We start from the raw sequence: 19,657 nt of genomic DNA, 5'->3' as shown, positions 1-19,657 counted from the left end.
AGAGCAAAATAGTGCTAGATTAATTCTATTTTGCGAGAAATTGGTAACTTTAATGCCATCAAAATGCTTACTGCTGGAATTTAAAGTACATTTCAGATGAGTCTGGATATGTACTTCTTTAAAACCAGAGACAGAACATGAAAAAGACAGAGCTCAGTGCACATCCAGTGCAACTTATACACGGTACAGTGCCTAAATATATATGTATAGATATCTATTAAAAAATGGTCTTTTAGTTTAACATTTTGGCCAAAGTGTTGTAAGCCCTTGAGCCACTACACGGCAGACCACATCTCAAGGGTACCTAACACTAATATAAATTCTTAATAACCTGTGCATTACCAGGAAGAATGATTTATAATAAATCTGTCAAAATTAGTTGCATAGTTGCACAGATTTATTAGTTGAACAGATTTATTATAAATCATTCTTCCTGGTAATGCACAGGTTATTAAGAATTTATATTAGTGTTAGCTACCCTTGAGATGTGGTCTGCCGTGTAGTGGCTCAAGGGCTTACAACACTTTGGCCAAAATGTTAAACTAAAAGACCATTTTATTTAATAGATATCTATACATATATATTTAGGCACTGAACCGTGTATGAGTTTCACTGGATGTGCACTGAGCTCTGTCTGTGTTTCATGTTCTGTCTCTGGTTTTAAATATATATTGCCATGCTCAGTAGCACTACTCTGTGACACCTATATGCTTATATATATGTTGTGGTTATTTTGGGGGTTCAATATGAGCTTATAGGTGTTCTGTATGGATATGTACTTCCTCAGCTTTACTTCTTTACCATACAGTGATATTTAACATCATTGAATTGTTTTTTTTCTTCTGTTTGCTACAATATGGTTTGAAGTTTCTAACCTTGCCTCCGCCCTCATTTGCCGTATGAATTAAAAATGTATCCTTCTGGTGAACTTGAAATAATGTATCTCTGCCTTTAGTCCTTGGTACCATAGATCAGGAGTAGCCAACTTCAGTCCTCCAGGGCCACCAACAGGTCAGGTTTTCAGGATATCCCTGCTTCCGCACAGGTGGCTGGCCTAATGACTGACATGTCGCACCTTTCACCATTCTGTCCAGTATTTTTGGAGAAGCCACCTAGTAACCCTACCTGTTGGTGGCCCTTGAGGACTGGAGGTGGCCACCCCTGCTGTAGATGTTAAAAGGGACTTGCCCTGACATATTTGTCTCTAAAATTGTCCTTCTGCAAATGTGCAAGTCTAATAATTTTCTAAGATACACAGAAATCTCTCTAGTGTTTGCTGCTGCAGCAATTCTTTTATTTTACATATTCCACACATTTCAACTACATCAACCTGGAGATCTATGTACGCGCGACTTGGTTTCCCCACTGTGAAAAGTAAAAGTAATTAACAACGTGCGACATAAGACATGGAGGTAAAATTAGCTAAGAATCCCGCATGGAAAATACTGACTACTGGTGACCGTCTGCATTCAACTCATTTGCCCCCTTACCAAGATGGCCAGTTAATAATGAGGATGGCATCTCTGGTATCTCTTAATGATTGGTTTGTAGGCAGCTTCTGCTCCGTTCTTTTTCATAACACAATAGCCCAGCGGTGGCCAACTCCAGTCAAAGAGCTACACACAGGTCAGGTTTTCAGGATATCCCTGCTTGAGCACAAATGGCTCAATCAGTGGCGCAGTCTATGATCGAGCCACCTGTGCTGAAGCAGGGATATCCTGAAAACCTCACCTATTGGTAGTCCTTGAGCACTGGAGTTGGCTTCTGGTTTAGTGTATCTGGTATTACACTGTATGGGAGTAGCAAAGAAAAGCACTGTGCTACACTCCAATTGATTAAATAGGGATGATGAAAAATGTACTTTTATTAGGTAATGGTGTAAAATAAATGTCAGACTGAAAAAAATCTATGAATACTGATAAACATATAGATATTGATATACATAAATGATCAAATATATAAAAATTGTGTGATTTGCACAGGGGTAGTCAGTAAGGTACTGATAAAGTGTGACACGCCAGGACAGATATGGTTAAACTAATAACCCTGTGGTGGCAGAAACGGATATTAACTATATGAAGAGTAAGCAAGTATAAGCCAGACTAGCTAATGGTAGCCTGATATTCACTAGAAGGTGACTGTGATAGGCATACCAAAAATGCACTGGTCTGCATGTGGTGATCCTATATAATTATTATCAGGAGCACGTAGAGAGCAGCTACTACCCTGGTATAAACACTCACACAATCATGGAAAGGGGAAGAGCGACCCATAAATAGGCTCTCTCTTTCCCTTCCCATGAGTGTATGAGGGTTCACACCAGGGTAGGAGCTGCTCTAAGTTATTTTTTCATCATCACTACCACCTCATTTATTAAGTTAATTGAGTGCAGTATACAGTGCTTTTAGTTTTTGCTACTCCCATTAGTCAATCACTGTTTTGCTCCTTTTGACTATCTGACTGTACGTCTCCTCCACTTTGCTAGCTGAGCAATTGTTCCTCCTCCAGTGTACAATACCTGGGACTGTGTGCATGCCACATTTTGTAAGGGTTGGTGAAATGACGATGATTCTCTATAATTGATGAGACTTCTGGTCAGGTTAGAGGCACGGTAAATGGCTTGGTTCAATAATTTGGCCTACTGTCTTTCTTTTTCTTTGTAACAGTATATCTGTTTACTGCTACACCTTGCACATCCACCAATCCAGGACTCCCTGTAGGTGAGTATTCTTCCAATTCATACAATGGAAAATGCAATATTTCCATTAAGAGCAGCTTCCTAATCATGCCAGTCCCTGTTCGTTTTATTTTATTTTTGTTCTACCTTTTACTATTTTATTTTTAGTTACACCGCTCCTTTTTATCAACTTTTTCTGTTTTCGTCTTTTTCTTTTTCTCTTTGGGCCGTTTTATCTTCTTTTGCAGCATGGAGAGAAGATTTCCATATGCAAATTGTTTCTGCAAAGTAGTTTTTGCTATGCTTAAAATGTTTTGTATCAAGCAGTATCTGGTTCTGTGTAGGTTTGGAAGAGGTAGCTGAAACTCCCGTAATTTGTCCTTTTTAAAAAATAAATAAATAATTTACATTTCCTTAACAGTAGGAAACAGTTGCAAGTCATTAAAGACTAAACGACTCTACGATCTGGGGACAGTAAGGCCGCGCTTATAGTGCTGGTCGACGGCGACCGATGCTGTCGCCACCAGCGAAAGTTATAATTTGTTTTTTTAGCGACGGTCGGCAGTGACGTCACTAAAGGGGGCGGGCCGCGCAATTTGATTGGTTTAGAGACAGTCACATGTGGCGACTGTCTCTAAAAAAAATCAAATTTACCCTGCTTCCAAATTTTTAGACGCGACGTCGCTCAGTCGCCGTCGCGCTTACTATAAGCGCTTGCGACAGTTAATTGATTTGCGTCGCGTCACTGTCGCAAGGCACTATAAGCGCAGCCTGAATTTGCCGTCAGCTGCAGATTGGAGCGGTCTTTATAAATTACCCCCTCCTTTTTCCCATAAAATGAACTATTTTAAAGCAACTGCTTTTAAATTTGACTTTCTCCTGAATAGGCCTAGATTAAGAATTATAACAATACATTGGTTTTAAGCATCGCTGCAAATATATTTACAGGCATACCCCGCAGTAACGTGCGCAATGGGACAAGAGCATGTATGTAAAGTGAAAATTTACTTAAAGTGAAGCACTACCTTTTTCCCCACTTATCGATCGATGCATGTACTGTACGGCAATCGTAATATACGTGCATAACTGATGTATATAACGCATTTGTAACAGGCTCTATAGTTTCCCCGCTTGCGCACAGCTTCGTTACAGGTAGGGAGCCGGTATTGCTGTTCAGGAAGTGCTGACAGGCACATGCGCGAGCTGCCGTTTGCCTATTGGGCGATATGTCCTTACTCGCGAGTGTACTTAAAGTGAGTGTCCTTAAACCGGGGGTATGCCTGTATACACTTTTTTTTTTTCCCCCATGAATATGCCATACTAGTATTTTTTTGTATAGTATTTTCTTGGTCTTCAAATGTAAGAGAACAACATGCTTTTGTGTGTGTTTGTGAATTTATAAGCCAATTGTGTCAAATGTCCCATTATTTTCTGTCTGCAAAACGAGACATTTTTATAAACGCACAAGGACACATTCTTGTTTAATAGCTATCTTTTGCAATTTAAGCACCTGCCAACTAGTTTTTTTTTTTACTGTTTATTTGTGAAAGAAAATTGAATACCACCATTATTTTCCTTCAGCAATATCCCAGACCATGGGATGCAAATGAAGTAATCATTTTTTTTTTCCACTTTTGTAACCTCATACCTTATTACCTTCAGCGTAGAACATCCTTTTTCTGGGAAGCTTATGTTGCAAGTCTGTTATGCAGTAAGTGGTATTTTAATTATTTTAGCTACCTCCAGCTGTACCTTGCACATGGATTTATCAGATAGACTTGATGCCCCAGATTACTCCCCGTTCACAGCTCAGTATGCGGTGTTCCTCTCATTTGCAGAGCAGCAAGAGACTTAACTAGTGGGAATTGCTGGCCAATACCCTGTGTTGCGTTTGTAGTTGTCTGGTCTCCCGCCATGGTCTCTGCCTATTTCTTATCTAACGTCTGCTCTCAATCCCTCTAGGTTAGGGGTGTGCAAACTGGGGGGCGCAAGATTCTCTGTGGGGGGTGCGGCAGTTAGAGGTCCCACGCGCTTCCTGAAGGCATTTAAATGAAATGCCGGGGGAGCAGCGAAGGCCTCTGTTACTTCCCTTACCTTGGCTCAGACGGCTTCTGGCAACGTGTCGCCATGGCAACGTGGTGTCAGAATGCCAGAACTAAGGTAAGGGGGGGGGGGGTGTGCCGGCAGGGGGGCGCAGGGAAAAAAAGATTGCACACCCCTGCTGTAGGTCACCAAGCCTATATTAGCGTCGTAGGTACATCGAACAGCTTGTGTGCTTTCCATAGGTATTGGAAGTATGGAGTACCTGATCTTTCTTTTAATTACCGTGATCCTCATTTTACAGACTCGTAATCGCTTGGGACATCTGTGGCCAACTCCAGTCCTCAAGGGCTTTCAGGATTTCACTGAGCCACTGATTGAGCCAACTGTGCTGAAGCAGGGATATACTTAAATGTGACCTGTTGATGGCTCTTTGAGGACTGGAGTTGACCACTCCTGGCTTAGAGCAGTTTTGCCCCCTCCGTGGTGAGGCGTATTATTTTAAGTTTTCTGTTAGAGTTTGGCTAGTACTTTTTGTCCAGGAAAGAGACACATCTGCATTATCTACAAAAACATAAACTTAAATGTATTTTTTACATCTGGTAGCCATCTTGGTAATTTAAAGATGACAATACAACCTGGCATTTCCGTTTCCGAGAACGCAACTTTGTACTAGTCCTGTAGCAAAATGTATTTTGCTGGAGTTAACATTGGGGCATATATTCAAGTGTATATAACCGCAGTGTGTCATAATAGTCTATTTTTTAACCTTATTTGAGTTGGAAGGCTTCAAATAAACATATCATCTCAGTAACTACAGTCACGTTTACGAATACTTCCGTTTCTTTCTTGGTCTTCCCAGGATTGGTGGATGTGCAAACGGTCAGGAAGAGTGAAAGATGTGGTATACAAATTGCCGCGACATGTAGGGGTAAAACATTGGCATTTCTGCAGGATACTTAGCTATGTTTTGCAGGTTATAAAAGTGTGTGCAGCAGGAAAAGCAAACCACAATGAAAAAATGAACAACTTCAAATAGCCTACAAAAGTATTAAGCACGCACTTGTTTAAACAAAATGGATAGAAGATTTGTTTCTTCATGTTTTCATAGTTTGTAAAGCAGCAGTACAGGTTTCATTTATTGTTTTTATTACAGGATTGAAGCAGGGCGTCTCCGGAGCAGAACTGTTAATTTCAGCTATGGGGGATGCCCTGCTTCCCGAGAAACTTGCCAACCAAAGGGGTGCCAGTATCTATCGTCACGCGAACCAATAGGAAGCTGTGACGTCATCCAGTGCGGCTTCCTATTGACCCACGTGACCAGGACCTTTAAACTTCACAGGGATACCTGCACCCCCCTACGGTGGTAAGTATCTCTGGAAGCTGGGGGGTTCCCGGAGCTGACATTATTGGGGTTCATCTCTGGAGACCCCCTGCTGCAAATAATAATAATAAAAAAAAAAAAAACAATGAAAGCTGTATCGCTGTTTTAATGGCCCATAATTGTGGGTTCTTGATGAGATCTATTCGTTGTAGAAACTTGAAAGATCTCAAAATATTAATGTGCCAACTACAGCTGCCTTTTCCAAAACTCTACACGAAATACAGAGGTTTATTACCTGAATGAAGTTGGCTACTAACACACAAGGATTTTGAAGTGAAACTTCCTTAGTGGCACCTCATTCGTGATGGGGCAAAAAAGAATTATGGAGACAGAAATGAAACGGATGTGACGTCAGTGCTGGCAGTTGAGGCCGGGCTGTGTTCTGGCTCAGCCCGACCCCAACACTGACATCACACCCGCTCCACAAATCAGATGCGGCGGCGGCGGCGATAGCCGCCGGCGCCGCTCCTAATCACCCCCCACACCCCACCCAGCCCCACACCCCCCACACACCATGACATATGCGGCGGCGATAGCCGCCGCTCCTAACGGCCGCTGACATGCTGCGCAGCCTCTCTCCTCCCTACCTCCGCTTTCCTGCGTCCCGCTGACTCAGCGCCGCCGGGGTCGAGGAGAGGAGCCCAGGGATCATGGAGGGTATCCGCCGCCGCAGCTCATAACGAGCTCTGCTCCCCCCACCCGCTGACATGCGGCGGCGGCAGCCCTCAAAATTTAATTGCCGCCACTCCTGCTGACCTCCCTCGGCCGAGGCATGGAACGGGGGGGGGGGGGGGGTAGAGTGAGCTGCGTTCCCCACAGCACCAAGCCAGCTCCCGCTGACGATGACACGCTGCCCCCCTTCCCCGCCGACACTGCCTCTGCCCACGCAGCACTTCCGGAGGGGGGGGGGCCTTTATTAGGTATCTGCCCGGTGCCCGGTGCGGCCGCGTCTCGCCGGGGGGTGGGGGGGGGGCGAGGAGAGACTCAGGCAGAGCCGCCGCGGGTCCGCAGCTCTGCCTGTCTGTGAGGGGAGTAGGAGTCTCAGGCAGAGCCGCCGCGGGTCCGCAGCTCTGCCTGTCTGTGAGGGGAGTAGGAGTCTCAGGCAGAGCCGCCGCGGGTCCGCAGCTCTGCCTGTCTGTGAGGGGGGGGGGGGGGGAGGGAGGAGAGTCTCAGGCAGAGCCGCCGCGGGTCCGCAGCTCTGCCTGTCTGTGAGGGGGGGGGGGGGGAGGGAGGAGAGTCTCAGGCAGAGCCGCCGCGAGTCCGCAGCTCTGCCTGTCTGTGAGGGGGGGGGAGGAGTCAGGAGAGAGGGGGCAGGACACAGAAAGAGAGACACACATACAGTGACAGACACACACACATACATATATACACACACAGACACACACACTGACTGACACACATACACACACACACACTGACTGACACACATACACACACACTGACTGACACACATGCACACACACTGACACATACACACACACTGACTGACACACATGCACACACACTGACACATACACACACACTGACTGACATACACACACACTGACTGACATACACACACTGACTGTGAATAGGTTAGGGGGATGTGTGAGGTGCAGGGGGGCTGCGCATACGTCACACGGTCACACGCACGCACACGGTCACACACGCACGCACATGGTCACGCACACACACACAGTCACACGCACACACACACAGTCACACGCACAGTCAGTCGCGCGCACAGTCAGTCGCGTGCACACGCACTGTCACGCGCACAGTCACACACAGTCACACAGTAACACGCACAGTCACACGCACAGTCGCACAGTCACACGCACAGTCGCACAGTCACACGCACAGTCACACAGTCACACGCACACACACAGTCACACGCACACACACACAGTCACGCACACACGAGGAATTCACGCTTAGTGCAAATACAAGGGATGTGTACGCATGTTCTAAGTCAAATTTATTTGCGTTTTGTCAATGAAATTGTATTTTGATTTTTAATTAAAACATCACCAATACAAATACAATTTCTGTGACAAAAGTCAAAGAAGTTTCACTTACTATGCGCGTGCACAGCACACACAGCTTTTTTTTTTATGCTCTAGTAACTCTACACTGTAAAGTTAATATGCAAGTTTTAATTGTAGCAGTTATAACCGTTGCATTGAAAACACTGACGCTCCCCGGAAATGTTAGTGACCGTTATTATTGCTGTATCCATAGTAAATTTCTTCTCTCACCAGTTCAGTGCCCGCATTTCAACATTTGTGGTCTGGAAACGTAGCATAATGAATGTTGATATATTCTAGGTAACCAATGTAAGCATTGTTAATAGATAAAAATAAAGTATACCGCTTTTGAAATCTCGCAGGTCCCTTTCAAATGTGCTGTCATCTTTGGAAAAGCTCTCTGCCCCCTGAAACTCAAACTGCACTTCTGTGGCACAAGTACAGCTACTAGATCTTAACTTAAATTATGAAGCAAATGTTAACAATTGCAGAGACGACGTCATATGGACAAAAGGTTTCAATATATTGCAACTTCCAGACGTGACGAATTAGGACCACACGCTTTTTAATAATCAAGAATTACAGCATAAATATACTCCAACTGTGCTGGTGTTTGTAACACTTCCTGAAGTTTAGCTGTGTTAAGCTGCGGACATAGTGCACATGATGGCGCGTGCGGCACGAACAAATTCATATATGTGCACCAGTCCGGCCATGCTCTGTGCGCAACGGCGTGGCAGGATTTGGAGGAGACATTTTTTTTAGATTTTTCGCGTCACGTGAGCGTTTCAACCAATGAGGGCGAACCAGCCCGGTGATGTCACGGCCACGCCTCCCCGTCGGGCGCGTGAACGGAGCCCACAAATCGCTCAGGCGACAGGCGCGCCTACTTGCGCTCTGTCGCTGCAGCCTAACAAACCAGTTCAAAGCTATATATTCCTACTAAACCGGATGTGTGGGACCACATTTCTGAGCCAGAAAGTTATTACATTAAATGAGAATTAATCTAAATGAAATAGCCCCCATTTATTCTGCCTCATCTGTTTTATTAGAACATTTTGGGGTAACACTTACTGCTCTGCGTGTTACACGTGTATCTTGCAATCTGAGTTGATTCAAGCTTTACCATGCTTTTTTTTTTTTTTTGTACTTCTATATTCTTTAGATGTGGCTTCTTGCCACTGTAGTTTGAAGAAAAACAAACAGTAAAACTCGGCACACTATATGCGTTCATGTTTTTTACTTGCAGGAATATTCTAGATTTATTCCAGGTTTTGCAAACCATAGTTACTAGTTTTTTTTTTAAATAGCTGGGAAGCCTGGGGTCTCCAGAGTTGAAGCCCGTTAATTTCAGCTCAGGGGACCCCCTGCTTCCCGAGGTACTTCTGTAGTGGGTGCCAGTAGCAACTCCGCAGGTTTTAACGGTCCTGGTCACGCGGACCAATAAGAAGCCGCCAGGGATGATGTCACGGCTTCCTATTGGCTGCCATTATGTTCATCACGCCCAGCCAAAGCAGACACTGGCTCCCCAGAGGAGGTACTGTAAGCATCTCAGGAAGCAGTGGGTCCCTGGAGAGGAAATGAACGTGTCTCAGCTCTGGAGGCCCCCTGCTTCAAACCCTCTGGTTTTAAATGTATTTATTTGTTTGTTTTCTTCTTAAAGGAAAGCAGGATTGAAAATGAAATTGCCTGGAAGTTTATTTTTTATCGCCTTCCTTAAATAGACTGTAAGAGCTTTGCTGTAATCATTAGTGTGAAAGGAACCACCCCTGGCCCCCCTGTAAAATGTCGGGAGAAATGTCTATGATGAATGGAGGTTATTTCCCTTATTATTATTATTATTTTTTAACTCGGCTGTAAATCTGGGAGAAAAATTGCACCACAGTCAATTCCTTTTTTGGATGTTTTTAAAAAAATTTTTTTTTACAATCTTTATTAGGTTTTTGTGAATGAAACAGTAATTTCAACATAATGTGACGAGGAATACGTCCCTTCAACGTTCCACTGTTCCCTTTTTAAAATTACCAGCATCATTTATAGTCGCATCAACAACTTCACAACTGAAAATCTAATTACAATTGTATTAAAGCCAGGTTTCTTCAATTAAAGTGTTTATTGTTTAATGTGCGGTTTATGCAAATGGTTGATGGGCATCAATATAACGCTTTCAAGGCAGCCATATTTTAACAAAACATTATGGAAAATCAATGGAAAATCAATGGAAAATCAACTCCTGGAGGTATATTTATACCCAGCACAAATTGCACATTGAACAGAAGGTATTGTTTAAATGGAGTGACTGCAGTTTGAAGACATCAATAGCCATTTGCCTTTTTGTTGGTTTGATTAATGACTCTATCATTCTTCCAGTGGTAAGTGCTCTGATAAGAATACGAGTGTTCTGCACAGAAAGCCCCATTCCAACGAAATCAGCCAATTGTGGAGAAGGTGCAGCATTGGTTAAGGATGAAATTGACTTGCAATATTTAAACCGTATTCTAAACAGATTTGCAGGCCTCATCTATATTTGTTAGATCAGTTGACAGGAGATTGCCTCTATTTTAGTCGGTGGGAAATGAGAACTGAGAGATACAGGCATAGCTAATGCAAAACAAGACTGGAAAAGTGCACTTCAATTGTTAAGTCATTAAGAACCCCGTTTATCATATCTGGTTTGTCAAACACGGGCTTTAGCATCACTGCTATTTACATTATTTGACATTGTGTAAAGACACCCTTCTACCACTCTGTAACATGATCTAATATAAACCAGATCTGTAACATGATTACAAAGCTCAAAATAGTGTGTGTGTGTGTGTGTGTGTGTGTGTGTGTGTGTGTGTGTGTGTGTGTGTGTTTCTCTCTCAAGAATTCCTTATGCTAGCTTCCAAGAAATAGCATGTTAGAGGCTATAATATGTAAATCCCCCATTTCTTATAAACATTTTTTTCTTTCTCACAAACATCGTTGTGGCTTTCTCCAGCCGGTTTCTTTTTTTGGAGTGTGAAAGTATTTACAAAGACTCTTAACAAAGGGATGACCTTGTGCTTTTCATAAAGCTGATAATCCAGTTCTTATTATTGCAACTTTGGAACTGTTGTACTGTAGCAATGTTTAACAGAATTTACACCACAATCTGTCTATTTTTTGTATAGTGTACGTGGTTTTTCCTTTAATTTCAAACGTGCATTCAAAGAGTATTAGACATATCTTAAATGATGAAACCAGACGTTGATGTATTAGAGCCCATGTTACATTGTTGAGAACTTTCACTGTATTAAGGGTCCAATATATGTTACTGAGTGGGACTTCACAGGTATAGGCATCCAGTGGCTAGTGAGATAAGCAAGTATGAGATTGGTTAAATAGAACCCTATAACTTTTCTCATGGCATGTTTGACGTTTGAAGGTTGTCTTTCTAATGCATTAGGACAGTCCTATTGCATGTTATCACACAGTAACGTTTTTCCTTTATCAATATGTTTCCCAGTTGTAAATAACGTGTCCTTTTTATTCAGATATTCCGTGAAGCCAGAAGAACAGTACCCAGTATTGTTTACATGCCTCATATCGGTGACTGGTGGGATGCTGTCAATGAAACTGTGAGAGCTACTTTTCTGACGCTTCTGCAAGATATACCATCTTTCTCGCCCATATTTTTACTGTCTACCTCTGAAACTGTATACAGCGACCTGCCAGAGGAGGTGAGCAAACCAGCCCTGTTATTAAATCTGAGAATACGTCACAAAACCATAGTCGGATGGTTTTGATTGGCTTCAAGTGACCAAAGGCATCAATCCTGTGAATTGTTTGAGTCTGTAGTGATCGGCCAACTGATATCATTCAATATAATCCTAGCCCTGTAATTTACAATGATCTCAAAATAAGGTACCAGGTAAAATATGTGGCTGCAAACGCCGGCTGTACACCTTATAATGGTTCTTTAGGCTACCTTGTTCTGGCTTGTCCTGTACCACCACACAGGTCACTGCTACAGGCACATCGGGATTAAACGTTTTAATACATTCAAATTTCCTTTGGGCAGTAGCTTCAAAGGTTATAATGCAAACGACAAAAATAATAGGCAGGGACCAACTACATGAATGACACCTTTTTCTGGTGCTTTTGGCGTCTGAGCACTTCTTTCATTTGCTGTGAACTCATTACACTGAAATACTTCTGTTGTATATGTGCTGTTTTGGGCGGAAAAAACAAAATTAAAAAAAAACCCTGGGTTATTGTCATAGGTCATGTGTGGGTCACCTCCATAGTAGCTCTTTAAATGTATTGCATAGTGTGCTAATGTTAACATAATACTCTTCACTTTAGTGGTTCTCTTGGGTTACCACTTTTTTACACTGTCATAGCCTTAATTGTCCCTTGTGGCATATGTCATACTTACAAAGACCCAAATCTTTTGCAAGTCAGTATGGGCAATGCCATTTAAAGGTGACCACCTTCTGCCTTGTATCTTCTAGAATTAACTTGCCTACGTTTCATGCATGATGTAAACAAGACTTGTACATATAAGGGTGGAGCTTACCTCATAATAAATGTAATTTGTCCCGGTAATCAGATCTGCAGCACAATCAATGTAGAACTAATTTGTCACATCTGCACCTCAGCAGGAGACGCACCGCGCTTTGATTCGCATACTGAGTGCCACAGATCATCGCATATGTAGCATTAGCAGCTTCAACCAGTCAAAAAAGTGTGTTGGCGAAAGAGGTTCGTTTTAAAAGAAAAAAAATATTTTGACATTCAAAATAAGATCGAGTTTGGCATGACACTCCGTTATCAAGAGTAAAACAGCCTTCCCAACTTTAAGCATGTATTTAACCACACAATAATCAATCTTACTCCGTCAATTAAATACCAAGTAGTTGAAAAATCCTACACCAGGGGTGGCCTAGTCTTTGACTGAGCCACCTGTGCTGAAGCATGGATATCCTGAAAACCTGACCTGTTGGGGGGCCTCTAAGGACGGGAGTTGTCTGCCCCTGTCCTATTGCATTGCTCTTCTTTGCGACTTACTAAGGCCGGTCTGTTCTATGTCCTGCTGGGAATAATGTTCCTGATAGAGGAGGTTAGTGTAGGATACAGGAGATCCAAATAACCCCCAGAGTAAGGCTGCGCTTATAGTGCCCGGTGACCTCGCGCCAAAACAAATACATTGGATCCGTCGCATGCGCTTATAGTAAGCGCGACAGCGACGGAACTGCAATTTTTTTTTAAGCCATTGCAATTTGATTTTGGGAAAGACAGTCGCTACGTGTGACTCTCTACACCAATCACAGAGCGCCTACTGCACTCTGCCTGCCCCCTTCGTGACATCACTGGCCTTGTCACCAGCGACGTCGCTCCAAATCTAAGTGCAACTTTCACCAGTGGCGACAGGTGACATCGGTCGTGTCGCCGCCACTATAAACGCGGCCTAAGACACAAGATCACAGCTGCAGGATCGAGGAAGAGCTTTGCCATGATGTGACCGGAAGGGTTTTTGGGGGGAAAACCCATAAAGTGCATTTACAAGTACAAAAATAATTTTTTAGTTCTCTATATGATAAATATTTAATGACAATTATTCCGTCCTTACTACTTCTGTTATATCAGTGAGCAGCGATGTTAAATGTGGTCTGTAAATTAGCATAAGGGTCAGAAACAGCATAAAAATTAAAGAATAACTATATACATTATAAATAGATATTTAAAATGAAACATCAACCAAAAATATGGCTGAGATAAATGAATGCTGCTGCAGCTCTTACTAGGCTGTAAAGATCTTATATTGGGCAGAAATAAAATTGTAAAACTGTTGATGCCGATTATTATGGTATTTTTATGGAATGCTCCAAGTACCTCTGCAACAAACGGCTATTCTCAGAAGAGCCGTGACAGGAGCGCGTGTTGATGCTTGGCATCTGTCTGAAATCAGTGATTCTCTGCAAGCACTTCTTCTGCATTCTGCTGTGAGGTTTCCGGTGTCTTCTATAATGCCCATAGTCTCACTTTAAGTTGGTTTGAAAGGCCAAACCAGTGGAGAATAAGAGCCTGAGAAGAGATCACCTAATAACACTGCATGGGTCATTCCAAGCTCTCATTGTGGCAAAATCTGGGATGGAAACGGTTTGCAAACGCACATATGAAAGGATATCCTCCCACTGACGGTATTTATCGGGTTCTTGGATTTCTTTAGGGACAAAATTACTATAATCGTGGTGATATAATAAACGCTAGGCTTTATAAAGTACAGTACAGTATGTACACATCTTACATAGTTACATAGTAGTTGCGGTTGAAAAAAGACGTACGTCCATCAAGTTCAACCTATGCTAAATTTAGACAACAGATTCTTTATCCTATATCTATACTGATTGATCCAGAGGAAGGCAAACAAAAAACCCCAGTGACATATTATCCAATGATATCTCATAAGGGGAAAAATAAATTCCTTCCTGACTCCAAGAATTGGCAATCAGATTAATCCCTGGATCAACATCCTTCCCATGTATACTTATTTGGAATATCCCTGTATACCTTTCCCATCTAAAAAGATGACCAACCTTTTTTTGAACAAATCTATTGTATCTGCCATCACAGTCTCCATGGGTAATGAATTCCACATTTTAACTGCCCTTACTGTAAAGAACCCTTTCCTTTGTTGCTGGTGAAATTTCCTTTCCTCCAACCTTAAGGGATGGCCCGAGTCCTTTGTATTGCACGTGGGATGAACAGTTCTTTTGAAAGCTCCTTGTACTGTCCCCGAATATATTTGTATATAGTTATCCTATCCCCTCTTAGACGCCTCTTTTCTAATGTAAATAAATCTAATTTAGCTAGCCTCTCCTCATAAGTTAGATTGTCCATCCCCTTTATTTATTTGGTGGCTCTTCTCTGCACTCTCTCTAGTTCCATAATGTCTTTTCTTAGGATTGGTGCCCAAAATTGTACTCCATATTCAAGGTGTGGTCTTACTAATGCTTTGTAAAGGGGCATATTTATGTTTACTTCCCTTCCATCCATTGCCCGTTTGATGCAAGATAAGATCTTGTTTGCCTTTGCAGCTACTGCATGACTTTGGGCACTATTGCTAAGCCTGCTGTCTACAAGCACTCCTAAATCCTTCTCCATCAAGGATTCCCCCAATATATCGCCATTTAATTTGTAAGTCGCCTTTTTATTCTTGCATCCCAAATGCATAACCTTACATGTATCTGTATTAAACCTCATCTGCCATTTACCTGCCCACGTTTCCAGTCTCTCCAAGTCCTTCAGAAGAGAAATTACATCCTGCTCTGATTCTATTACCTTACACAATTTAGTATCATCAGTGAAGATGGAGACTTTGCTCTCGATCCCAAACTCAAGATAATTAATAAACAAGTTAAAAAGCAGGGGTCTCAGTTCCGATCCCTGAGGTACTCCACTCACGACTTTAGCCCAACCTGAAAAAGTTCCATTTATGACAACCCTCTGTTGTCTGTCCTTTAACCAGTTTTCAATCCAGGTGCATATATTATTACTAAGTCCAATTTTCTTTATTTTGTACACCAACCTCTTGTGTGAAACCATATCAAAAGCCTTTGCAAAATCTAAGTAGACCACATCAACTGCATTACCCTGGTCTAAATTCCTACTTACCACCTCAAAGAAACAAATAAGGTTAGTTTGGCATGATCTATCCTTCATAAATCCATGCTGACTATTAACTAATAATTTTGTTTTCCATTAGGTATTCCTGAATATTATCCCGTATTAAACCTTCAAGTAGTTTCCCCACTATTGAAGTTAGGCTTACAGGTCTGTAATTACCTGGTTGTGATCTAGCTCCCTTTTTAAATATAGGCACCACATCTGCTTTACGCCAATCTTGTGATACTGCGCCTGTGGAAATGGAGTCCTTGAATATTAAATATAATGGTTTGGATATTACTGAGCTTAACTCCATGAGAACTCTTGGATGTATGCCATCGGGGCCAGGTGCCTTATTTACTTTAATTTTTTCAAGTCGCTTATGAACTTCTTCCTCAGTTAACCAATTGGTCATTAATATGGAGGTTGTGGCTTCCTCCTGCGGCACTACTATTGAACTTGATTCTTCCCTGGTAAACACAGAGGCAAATAATTTGTTTAATACCTCTGCTTTTTCCTTATCTCTAATAATCTGCCTACCCATCTCACACTGAAAGGGTCCTATATTTTCTTTTCTCATTTTTTTGTTATTAAGGTACTTAAAGAACTTTTAAGGGTTAACCTTACTTTCTATTGCAATCCTTTTTTCATTATCCATTTTTGCTAATTTGATTGCCCTTTTGCAATTTTTGTTACATTCCTTATAATTCTGATACGATGTCTCCGTCCCTTCTGACTTAAAGAATCTAAACGACTTCCTCTTCTTGTCCATTTCCTCCCCTCCCTGTTTATTTAGCCACATTGGTTTTGACTTATTTCTTTTATACTTCTTTCCCAAGGGTATACACTGATAAGTGTGCTTTTCTAACAATGTTTTAAAGACTGCCCATTTATCTTCTACATTTTTCCCTGCAAAAACATCATCCCATTGTATTACTACTAGATTAGACCTCAGTTTATTAAAATCTGCATTTCTAAAGTTTAAGGTCTTTGTTGAACCCAAGTAATCTGTTTTTTTTGATAATTTATTTCAAATGAGACCATGTTATGATCACTGTTACCCAAAAGTTCCAGGACTTGAATATTTGTTATTACTTCAATATTGTTTGAAATGACCAAATACAGAACTGCCCCTCTCCTGGTTGGTTCCTCAATAATTTGGGTCATATAATTGTCTTTAAGCACCCCCAAAAACCTGTTTCCTTTTGTTGTAATGCTAATCTCTTTGCCCCAGTCTGTTTGGATAATTAAAATCCCCCATTATGCAAACATGACCCAGTTTTGATGCCTTCTCCATTTGCAAAAGTATTTTAGCTTCCTCAATCTCACAGATATTTGGTGGTTTATAGCATATTCCCATTACAAGGGAATATTCTTCTATTAGATGGACCTTTCGTGTGGTAAGATGCAGTTTAAAACAATGCAGAAGGAGTTCCAAACTTTGCAACTAGTATAACAAGTTGAGTCTTCCACAACTGCATGTTGCTGCCTTTCGTTGGAGTGTAGCAGTGACACAGCCTGGGAAGCATGTTAAAGCTGCAGTTCAAGCTGCCGTTTTTAAAAAATATATATTTTTTCCCCATTCAATATGTGCATCAATACAATCTGTACACTGACAAGTGATTAGCTAAGCTGCAGATCGATCCGTTCTCCTGTAATCGATCGCTTGCTCCGGGTTATTTAATTCAGTTCTTGCACAGCATTCTGGGCAATGTAATTCCTAGAATATGAGTGACTGTGCAGTTACTAGATACAATTGGTGCACTGCTAGAGAGAGGGCGGGGCTCAAGAGCCAGTGCCTATCAGAAGGGCCTGTCACTTTGGAAATGCTTCCTACATTAGAAACATTAAAAATGACTTTAAAACATTTATTTTTAAAATGCTAAAAGTATTTTCTCATAGTACAGAACTGATTTATTAAAACAAAAAACGCACATGTAGGATATTGGTTGAACTGCTGCTTTAACTCTCTGGTATGTGAGATAGTAGTGGCAACGGCATGGGGTAGGCAACTCCAACTCTTCGACTGAGCAACTAATTAAGCTACCTGGGCTGAAGCTAGGATGTCATTAAAACCTGACCTGTTGGTGGCCCTTGAGGACTGGAGATGGCTACCCTTGATCTAGATCATAGACCAGGGGTCTGCAACCGTTCAAGGAAGAAGAGCCCTTTTTTTTTTGTTTTTTTATTTGACCAAAATATTTAGAGCCGCAACACGAGCATGAATATGAATGCACCCGCACACACAATATATGAACATTAACGTACAGTATATATGCCTATGACGAACGTACTTCAGTCACTTTAACTTGTTCTTTATTTGAATTTTCTACAAAAAAGGTGGATGAGAGACACAGAATAAAGTGGTAACATGTTACTTTTAAATTACAAACATTTGTATACATAAGTAAGTTACAGGTTTAATACTTCAATCATTTTTAATGCGATTTCTGCGGTTGGACTTCTTTAGAGAGTTGCTCAATGTTCGGCGTATACGCAGTTATTTTCTTTTTCAGGCAGGATTCAAGACTCAAATCTGTTGGCTTCAGTTTGCTTTTTATGAAATTCATGTTAGAAAACACTTGTTCACAAAAGTATGTCGATCCTAAGATTGAGAGAAGCCCACATGCGTATATCTTCTTAAGTTGACTGTAGGTGTCCGGTAGGCAATTCAAAATGTCAAATACAATCTGGTCTTGTTTTTTTAAGATCGTCCATTTCAGACCACTTGTGATGTAGCGCCACAGCAAACTTCTGCCTTTTCAGATCCTCAAGTTTGATGACCAGGCATTTCAATTTTGAATTCCACAAATCCTTTGCCCGCACATCCGCTAACTCAAGTTCAAATTGTGCCCGATCAACTCCAGCAAACGCTGTAAAATTCCATTCGGAAGTGTCTGCTTCAAGAGATTTCAACAGAAATGACAAAGTTGCCTTTTCCTCTCTGAGCTGTTCAAATTGCCGAACAAACGCAGCTTGCATTTTGACGACTGTGACATTGATCTTAAGTTCCTTGCAGAAACAGTCATTTGTTGATATTGCTTCAAGTTTAGGAAATGCACCAATGTGCCATTCTCTGTCCCTCACAAACAGACAGCTTTTGTTCAAACGAAAGCACTTCTTTCAAAAGCGAAATTGCAGTATTTCTCTTTCCCTGTAGCTACCGATTTATCATGTTTTAAGTGAGAAGTTCTATCCACGATGAAATAGAATTCCTGTTACCAGCGAGGATCCGTTAGCTCTGCATATTCAAGGCCTTGCTCTTGTAGGAATACCTTCACTTCCTTGAGGCTTGATGCAAACCAAACCAGCACTTTGCCTCTGGAAAGCCACCGTACCTTGTTATGCAAGAGAAGATCGGAATATTGGCTATTAACTTCTTGAAGCTCGCAAAACTGACGACGATTGAGATCTCTTGCCTTTATTTTGTTGACAATCTTCACGACTAAATCCATTACTTTTGATATCTCCTCCGAAAAGCTTTGTGCACAGAGTGCCTCTTGATGGATTATGCAGTGAAATTAAATTACATCGTGCTCCATACTTTTTTTTTTTTAAGTAAAGAAACAAAACCTGTGTGTACTCCCATCATGACCCATTGGTTCCCCCATCTGTAGCAATAGAAATTAATCTGTTGATGTCAATTTATTTTTGTTTCAAGCATTCAGTAACCGCAGATGCAATGGCTTCTGCCCCCCCCCCCCCCCCCCAGTTTGTCCTCGGAGTGGCAATAATGCGATCAATTCTTCTTGAGGTCCTTGAGTTAACATATCTGCCGGGGAGGGCAACCTGTGCAATGTCGCCCACATCGCATGACTCATCCCAGGCCATAGAAAATACGGGTGCTGAATTAGTGTCATTAACCTGCTGACTGGTTACGTCTGTGGCCATCTTTACAGTTCTGCCTCTTACAGTCTT

General features: G+C 41.8%; 1 protein-coding gene across 2 annotated transcripts in view; it reads left to right on the top strand.

The window, feature by feature from the left end:
• The window catches only part of ATAD2B (ATPase family AAA domain containing 2B), a 133,636-nt gene that overhangs the window by 65,051 nt on the left and 48,928 nt on the right, over nt 1–19,657 (top strand). For both annotated transcript variants that reach the window (XM_075598454.1, XM_075598453.1), the window contains exon 19: nt 11,626–11,811. In XM_075598454.1, the coding sequence (XP_075454569.1) occupies nt 11,626–11,811 (186 nt within the window). The remainder of the gene's footprint in view (nt 1–11,625; nt 11,812–19,657) is intronic.

Source organism: Ascaphus truei, chromosome 4 (assembly GCF_040206685.1).
Source record: "Ascaphus truei isolate aAscTru1 chromosome 4, aAscTru1.hap1, whole genome shotgun sequence".
NCBI lineage: Eukaryota > Metazoa > Chordata > Amphibia > Anura > Ascaphidae > Ascaphus > Ascaphus truei.
The sequence above is the reverse complement of the archived record's forward strand: the minus strand, read 5'-3'. Positions and strand labels throughout refer to the sequence as shown.